At 54.2% G+C, this 8,235-nt stretch overlaps 1 protein-coding gene and 1 pseudogene across 3 annotated transcripts in view; one reads left to right on the forward strand and one right to left on the reverse strand.

The window, feature by feature from the left end:
- The first annotated feature begins 3,744 nt into the window (after positions 1–3,744).
- On the forward strand, positions 3,745–6,254 carry LOC102387476 (annotated as a pseudogene).
- Positions 6,255–6,410: 156 nt separating this feature from the next.
- Positions 6,411–8,235, reverse strand: part of TNNI3 (troponin I3, cardiac type) — a 7,106-nt gene continuing 5,281 nt past the window's right edge. The window contains exons 7-10 of one of the 3 annotated variants that reach the window (XM_025196668.1): positions 7,822–7,962; positions 7,229–7,405; positions 6,882–6,987; positions 6,411–6,573 (exon numbers count right to left, since the gene is read on the reverse strand). In XM_025196668.1, coding sequence (XP_025052453.1) covers positions 6,886–6,987; positions 7,229–7,405; positions 7,822–7,962 — 420 coding nt within the window. In that variant the 3' untranslated portion in view covers positions 6,411–6,573; positions 6,882–6,885. Of the gene's footprint in view, positions 6,577–6,881; positions 6,988–7,228; positions 7,406–7,821; positions 7,963–8,235 lie in introns of all 3 variants that reach the window. The other 2 variants (XM_025196670.1, XM_025196679.1) reach the window with 2 other exon arrangements.

Consider the following 8,235-nt stretch of genomic DNA (forward strand, 5'->3'; position numbering starts at 1 on the left):
CCCATCAGCCAATTTTTTACCCATCCAACTGTGCAGGCATCAATGCCACAGTCGCTTAATTTATTGATGAGGATGGGGTGAGAGACAGTGTCAAAGGCCTTCTTAAAGTCTAGAAAGACTATGTCCACGGCGACACCATCATCCAAGGCTTTAGTTACTGGGTCATAAAAGGCAATCAGGTTGGTCAGGCAGGACCTGCCTTTGATGAACCCATGCTGGTTGCCCCTGAGCATGATCTTCCCTGCTGGCCCCCCACAGATGTGCTCTTTGATGATTCTCTCCAAGATCTTCCTGAGCACCAAGGTGAGGCTTACAGGCCTATAGTTACTTGATGGACTCTTTCCAAACTGTTCACATCCTTCTTGAAATGTGGAGCCCAAAACTGCACACAATTCTCCAGATGAGGCCTTACTAGAGTTGAATAAAGCAGAAGAATCATTTCCCTTGATTTGTAAGTCGCACTCCTTTTAATACAACCCTGTATGCCGTTGGCTTTTTTTTTTTTTTTTCTTTGCAACAAGAGCACACTGTTGGCTCATATTCAGTTTATGGTTTACTATAACCCCCCAGGTCTTTGTCTTCAGTGGTGCATTTAGAAAGCATCTTGAGGGGGGAATTGTGGTAAAAATATGTTATAATCTAGTCATTATGATTTTGCAATAACGTTTGTGTAGCAGCTGTGTGGTAAAAAAATGTCTCATCTCCCTACACAAAGGCTTCACAGCTGAGAACTGTTTAGTTTCACTACATAATTGCTTCTGCATATTATCACACTTGCTTCTGCTAAGGTATGTAGGCCAATGATAGATTTACGAGTAGCACTAGACTTCTGCAGACATAGCCAGGAACAGATGCAACAAATAACTCCTTACGAGAGATAAGAGAAGAGGCACAGAGAAAGGTGCTGATGTAAAGAACTCAGACCTTGACCAAAGAATGACCGAAATGGACTTAAGGACGGCCCCAGGGAGGAGATTTAAGATGTAAATGAGACATGTATGTAAACCATCATAGAACATGTACCTGCTAGACATATGTTGTAAGACGTAATACTTGGGCTACCAATAATTACGCGACACGTTAGAATCTTTTGTTTATGTTAGCTATAAAAAGGAACCCCAGACTCTGTTTGGGGTCGACACGGATTTGAGTAAATTAAGCTCCCTTGTCGAACTTGTTTGCAAACAATAAATCTAAAATTGGACCCAGCCTGTGTGTAAGACTCTCTCCTAGAGGTGGATTGGACAAGCCTCCAGGGGCACGAAACTAGCCGTTTGTGCAACACAGCTGAGGACATATATTTGCTACTAAAAGGAAAAATGGCTCTGGTTACTTTTAGCTGCTGTGCCAAAAAAAGCACTTATTTGTTTGGAGGCCTGGTTACTAGCTGTGGCTTCAATGAGCAGATTTTTTTTTCACATTTGACTTTTTGGTTTTGCTCCAGCAGATTGATTAGTGATTGTACCCCTGCTTAAAGCTGATAATTTATTATATACCTGCTTTAAGTGTTCCTATGCTAGGTTTGCTAGCCTGGTCTGGCAGTCACAGGGCATGTTAATAGCCTATGGCCCAGTCCCTGTCTGTCCATCTGTCCCCCTCCCAATGCCTGACCACAACCGTTGGAGCAGAAGGGACACATCCGGTCCTGCTGGGCGTGGCAAGCAGCACCCACTGACAAAGCACAGAGGAACTTCCTGCTGCCTGGAAGAGACTCTAAGGCCGAACCTCCCTGGGAGGGCTTTGGACTTGGAGCAGGAGGGATCTGGCCCACCAGGGTGGGACATCACAGCACTCCCAGAGAAACCCTGAGCCACAGCCGGTGCCCCCTTGGAACGGTTCCCCCCTACCCTGACACGGTAAGGAGGAAAGGGGGATCCCAGCTGGACGTTTGCCTCTCCCAGGCCCAGGCCCCCAGCCCTAGAGCCACAGCCCTGCAAGGGACCACCCAGGCCCCCACAGCCACCCCCACGTGTCAGCCTGCCCTCCCCAATCCCCACTTCCTAGCCTTCCAGCCCCAACATCCACCCAGCCTTCCACAGGCCCAGACACGCATCCTTTCATCTATCACTCCAGAAACACCCCACCTTGCAGTACTCCCGTCCATCCCCTGGAACACCTACCTGTCCTTCCATCCTCCCATCATCTCTGTCTGTCTATGTGTCCCTCCACCCCCTGAACTCAAGAGGAATCTGCCTACCTACTCTTCCATCCATCCACGTATCCATCTATCCTCAAACATGCACGTCCATCCTGAACATGCACACACATTTGATTCCTCTGTTCATCCATCTTTTTTTTTTTTTTTGGTAAAAATATATGTCTTTATATATATACTAGCCAATTGCCCGTCATGAATGATGGATTTTAAAGGAGCGTTTACATGGCTGGCCCTGAAAGGTGGCCCTGCCCCTGACCATTTTGTTGCCCCTCACTGCCAAGTCTCACACCCCCCAGCCCTGCTGCTGCCCATCACTCCCAATTCACTGACCCCAGCCCTGCCAGTGCCCCTCATTCACCAAACTGCAGTACGCTGCCCCCCTGGGCCCTGATGGTGCCCCTCACTCCTGACCTGCAGCTTCCTGACACTGCCAGTTCCCCCTGCACTCCCAACCCGCAGTCTCCTGCCCCCACCCCAGTGCCCCTCACTCCTGACCCGCAGGCCCCTGACCCCACCAGCCCTGCTGGAGGGGCCCAGGTGTCCCCGTCCTGACCGATAAGAGCATGGTGGCTCTGATACTAAACTTTTTATTAAAAAGTGGCAATGGGCTGATTCAGACCCAGAGGTAAATCCAAACACTCGGTGACACCTGCTTGGCCCCAAATAACTGAACACACGCTCCCCTTCAAGGGCCTGGCACATCAATACCAACACAAAGGAAAAATGGTCAGCAGGCAGTGATGGAGCGGGTTGGAGGGAAGAGGAGGGGAGGCTGTGGTACCCTCCACCCTGAGATGGGGCTGCTGCACCACACCAGGCAGCCTGGCCATGGCCCCCTCCCTCCCCCTGCCCTTCTCGCCCCCCAGTGTCTCGTGGCTGCTCAGCCCCTGTGAGCAGAGCAGGGGCACTGGTCCCTGTGCTGGCCATGGAGTTCCCTGATACCCTCCAAGCCCTCCCGCCCCTTCCCCCACTGGAGAACAGGCAACCCTCCCCTCCCCCTTGCTTTGTTGCAACCCTAGCTTCCGCTTCCTCTGCCCTGATCAAATGTCTAGGATTTTGCTGTGCTCTGGGAGTGGGAGCAGGGGGAGGCCAATAGGAGGCAGCAGGGAGCACCATATGGGTCTACGCACCTCTGCAACTGCAGACAGGTATGTGTGTGTTCCCTGCTGCCTCCAATCGCCCTCCCTCTGCTCCCTCCAGTGGAGCAAAGGAAAGTCCTGGACACTTGGTTAGATTTAAAAAAACTCGCCCTGACTGAGATCAGAGGGCTTAAAAAAGAGGACATGGATGTATGGTAACTCTACCTCAATAACACATGCGCACTTGATTAAAAGTGTTATGGACAGACAGACAGACTAAGCCCTTTATTATATTAGAATATGATAAGGTTACACACACACACACACACACACACACACACACACACACACACACACACACACACACACCCTTCTAGTTACTGATCAGTGATCATTACTTCCTTAACCCACCATAGGAACCCACAGAATGCTGCAGCCAGCCTGCTCTTCAAGTAGCAGAAGCACCAAGTCACCTGCTACACCCCACAGCAATCCCACTAATTTCCTATGACTCCTGCCAACAGCCCTGTGACTGACCATCCATCCCATCTCTCACTTCAGCCACCCAGCTGTCCCACCAACAATCCTCCATCCTGTCTTTCAAACCATCCATGTATCCCCCCATCCCTGCCATTTACATCCCTTGCACCCCTTTTATTAAACCCTGCCATGCATCTATCCACAGACCCCAACATCCATCAGTCCTTCTATTCTTCTCTCCTCCCACTGCCACCTTACTATTCCCTCTCATCTTTCCCCAAGAGCTTCTCTCCAGCCTACACATGCCATCATGGCCAATGGTTGTGGCCTTCCCTGGATTAGCGGGTTCAAGGAAGGCCTGAATTTCTATGGGTGTGACTGAGTCTCATCCATTTCTTTTCTCTCCAGACTGGGATCACAGTCTTACCACCATGGTCCTCAGGGTCCCCTCCACCTTGTTCCATCTACTATATCTCTGCCTGCTGGCATGCCTACCAGTCTTACTCTTCCTATTCATAAATGACTGGCAAAGTGACCCCGGGCAGAGGCCACCATACCCCAAACCCATGGGGTACCAAAAGGACACCAGCCCCAAAATGGACACTGGATTGTGGACAATCAACTCTGTTGGGTGCCTGGGGAACCAGATGGGAGAGTTTGCCACCCTCTATGCACTGGCCAAGATGAATGGGTGTCAGGCCTGCATCCTCCCAGAGATGCACCAGCACCTGGCACCCCTGTTTCGTATCACCCTGCCTGTGGTCCCCAGAGCTGTGTTCAAGAAAGTCCCCTGGAGGAATTATCAGCTCCATGACTGGATGTCGGAGGAGTACAGGCACATCCCAGGCAAGTATGTGCGGCTAATGGGCTACCCCTGTTCATGGACTTTCTACCACCACCTTCAGGATGAGATCCTGCAGGAGTTCTCTTTCCATGACCACATCCAGGATGAGGCCAACCAGTATCTGGCTGGGCTGCGTGTCCAGCGCCAGAGTGTAACTTACGTGGGCGTCCATGTGCGCAGGGGGGACTACGTCCACAGGATGCGCACAACCTGGAAGGGGGTGGTGGCTGACAGGGCCTACCTGGAGAAGGCCATGGGCTACTTCCGGGCCAAGTACGAGGAGCCGGTCTTCGTAGTGACCAGCAACGGGATGGACTGGTGCCGGAAGAACATCGATGCTTCAAGTGGGGATGTGTACTTTGCTGGAGACGGGAGGGAGTCATCTCCAGGCAGAGATTTTGCACTGCTGGCCCATTGCAACCACACAATCATGACTGTTGGGACCTTCAGCACCTGGGTCGCCTACCTAGCCAGAGGGGAGACCATTTACTTGGCCAACTACACCCTGCCTGACTCCCCATTCCTCAAAGTCTTCAAGCCCTTGGCCACCTTCCTGCCTGAGTGGATTGGGATCAATGCAGACCTCTCCCCACTCATACACTAGAATCTGAGCTGGGGCAGTGGGTCACAGGCTCCTGACAGACTTGGGACATGGTGACTGGTCTGCCCTGCATGGGGAGTAGGGAGCATGTGGAATCCAGCCCCTTCCATAAGGAGGAGGAGGGTGCAGGGAGGTGCGGGTGTGCCATTTCTCTCTGGGTACAGACCCAACTTTAAGGTCAAATTTTAAACCAGGAGGAAAGGTAAGAGCCAGGACACCTGAGTTCTTTCCAGCATGAACTGCCCTCAGGCAGAGCTGACTCCATTACATAAGGCAGTAAAAAGCACTCTGGCATCTAGTCTAGAGGTAAAAGTACCCAGCTCCAGAAACCAGACCAGATCAGGGATGCTCAGCCTCCAGCCCATGAGCCAGAACTGGCCCATGGTGCTGTCATCCGGCCTGGGGTTCTCTCCACAAGTCCAGAAATTTGGCAGCAGGAGAGAGTGGTGGCACTGCTCCTGTACTTCCAAATTTCTGGATCCAGAGGGAGCCCTGGGCCCTGCCTGCTGGATCTGGTGCCCAGTCTCTGTGCAGGGCCAGGTATGGGTGGCACCGTGCTCCCCAGGACCCAATCCCAGCTAGCAGAGGGCAGGAGGCGGCAGTGCTGGGCCCCCAGCACCCAATTCTGGCATATAGGAATTGGTGCTAGGTCCCAGGGCCCAACCCTGGCCACAGACAGGCCCCATGCCACTCATCCGGCCTGTGGGGCCAAAAGGTTGAGCGTCACTGGATGAGAGTAAGGCAGGCAGAGGACAGGACTCCTGGGTTCCAGCCCCAGCTCTGGGATGGGAGTGGGCTACACTTTAATAGATCAAATACTATATTTGTCCCACTCTATGCACCCTGGAATATATGATGCACTTTTATTTTTGAATGAAGAAGAAAACATCTTTGTTATAACTCAGTAGGAGCTGCAGCAGCAAGCAGGGAGACTATGCTCATTGTTCCGCTGCCTGTGGAGGGCTGTAGATTTCACTTCCCCTTTTGCCTGGTAAGTGGCAGAAACTGCTTATACCACATTTCTCAAATATAATGCACACTCAAATTCCAGCAGCTGTTTTTTTGAGTGCGGAAAAGTGCCTGTTGTATGTGAGAAAATGCAGTACTAGAATACCTGCATCCCTGCCCCATTCCATCTGCTGAGCCAGCCAGTCCTCTGCCCAGGGGCCAGATATGGGGAGGCAGAGGGGAGGGAGAATATTTCCCACCTCAACTCTCCCCTCTATGAACAGGTCCAGACAAATCCCAGAGACTCCGAGTGTTTTTATTGGCAGACAGATGTGAATAAGGTGGTTACGAAGGCAGGGCTGTTCCTGGTTGCGGGGGTGGGAGGGATGGCATGCTGGTGGGGCTCAACAGGAGACATGAGGTCTACAGCAGTGTCTACACCCCCATCAGGAGCAGTCTGGGTCTGCTGGAGAGAAACACACGCTGTGAGGCATGAAGGTGAGTAGAGCAGTGATGCCCCAGCCCCACCCACTAGGGGGTGCTGTGGAAGGGGATTACCCAGTGCTCCAGCCCCAGCATGGAGCGCCTGGGGGCTTTGTGTCAGGAGCTGGCTGGAGATGGGGTGGAAATCTCTTGGCTTCTCCAGTTCCAGTAATGGGTGCTGTGGGGAGCCAGGGGTGGGAGCTGGCTGGGGGAAAGAGGGGAGGGGAGAGAGTGCTGCCCAGTGCCAAAGCCCTAGCAGGGTCTGGGGGTGCTAGGGGGATCTCTCACCAGCTCAGGCCTGCCCTGCCCCAGAGGTCTCGAATTTCTTCTTCCTGCCCTCCATGCCGCTCAGGGCATCGATGTTCTTGCGCCAGTCTCCCACCTCCCGGTTCTCCTGGAGGGGGTGAGAGAGTCAGTGCTGGGGAGGGGAGCACCCCATCTTCCCTCTGCTGCCTCCCATTTCCAGCCCAGAACCTACCCCAGCCATGCCCTTTTTCCACACCCTCCCAGATCCTCTGATCCCCCTCTCCCCTCCCCCTGAGGTTCCATCCCTCCCACCCCACTCACTCCCCAGTCCCCCTTCCCCTGCTTCCTTCCCTCTCCCTCAGTCTCACTGTGCCCCCTCCCCATCTCACCTTCTCGGTGTCATCCTTCTTGACCTGCTTGAGGTTGGCCCGCAAGTCCAGAGACACCTTGTGTTTGGAGCCCAGCAGCGCCTGCATCATGGCATCAGCTGAGATCCGGACCCGCCGTAACGCCGGACGCTTGAACTTGCCCCGCAGGTCAAAGATCTTTTGGTTCAGGTCCTCGATCTGGGAGTCAGGGGGTAGAGGAGAGAAAGTGAGTGGGAAGGTGGTAGTGGGTGCTGGGCAGTGGGAGGGTGCTAGGGGGTACTGTGCTGCAGGGAGCAAGGTGGGCACTAGTGGGTACTGAGACACAGAAAGCAAGGTGGGCACCAGGGAGCAGCATGATGCTGAGACCAGGGAGGACACTAGGAAGTGCTGTGCTGCAGGGGCAGTGAGGAGGTGGAGGGGCTCTGGGAAGGCACTAGGGGTGCCACACTGGGACCAGGGGGGCGAGGCACTAAGGCGGCTCTGTGTTGTAGGAAGGCACTAGGGAATGCTGTGCTAGAGCTCAGAGTGGGCATTAGCGGGCACAAGTATGGGGCTACCAAAGGACTCTGCGCTGCCCCGTCTCTGAAGGCGGGTACCAGAGTCTGGCTTCGCACCTCATTGATGCTCTTGCTGACGCGCACCTCAGTGTCATAGCGCTCCTCATCCACCCGGTCCACGCGGGCGTGCAGCTCCCGGCACAGCTCCTGGGGCACCAGTGGGAGGTTGTTCAGCCCCTGCCAGTGAGAGAGGGGACCCTTCCCCCACCCCCGCCCATGACTCCCTGCAGCTCATCCACCCATCCAGGCCCTTTCCTGCATCCAGTCCCTTTCAGGCCCCCAGACCCCTCCCCTACCCCCACCCCTCCCCATCAGACCCCAGTCCTTTTCTCCACCCCCCTCCAATCAGACCCCTCTTTGCCCCAGGCCCCCCTTGACTCTGTCCAACCCCTGCCCCCTGTCCCCTTCCCAGACCAGCCCTGGGTCCCCCAGCCAGTTGGGGGGGGGGGGGGGGGGCCCCCCCACCAGCTC

The sequence above is a fragment of the Alligator sinensis genome, unplaced genomic scaffold (genome assembly GCF_000455745.1).
Source record: "Alligator sinensis unplaced genomic scaffold, ASM45574v1 scaffold647_2, whole genome shotgun sequence".
In the NCBI taxonomy this organism is placed as follows: domain Eukaryota; kingdom Metazoa; phylum Chordata; order Crocodylia; family Alligatoridae; genus Alligator; species Alligator sinensis.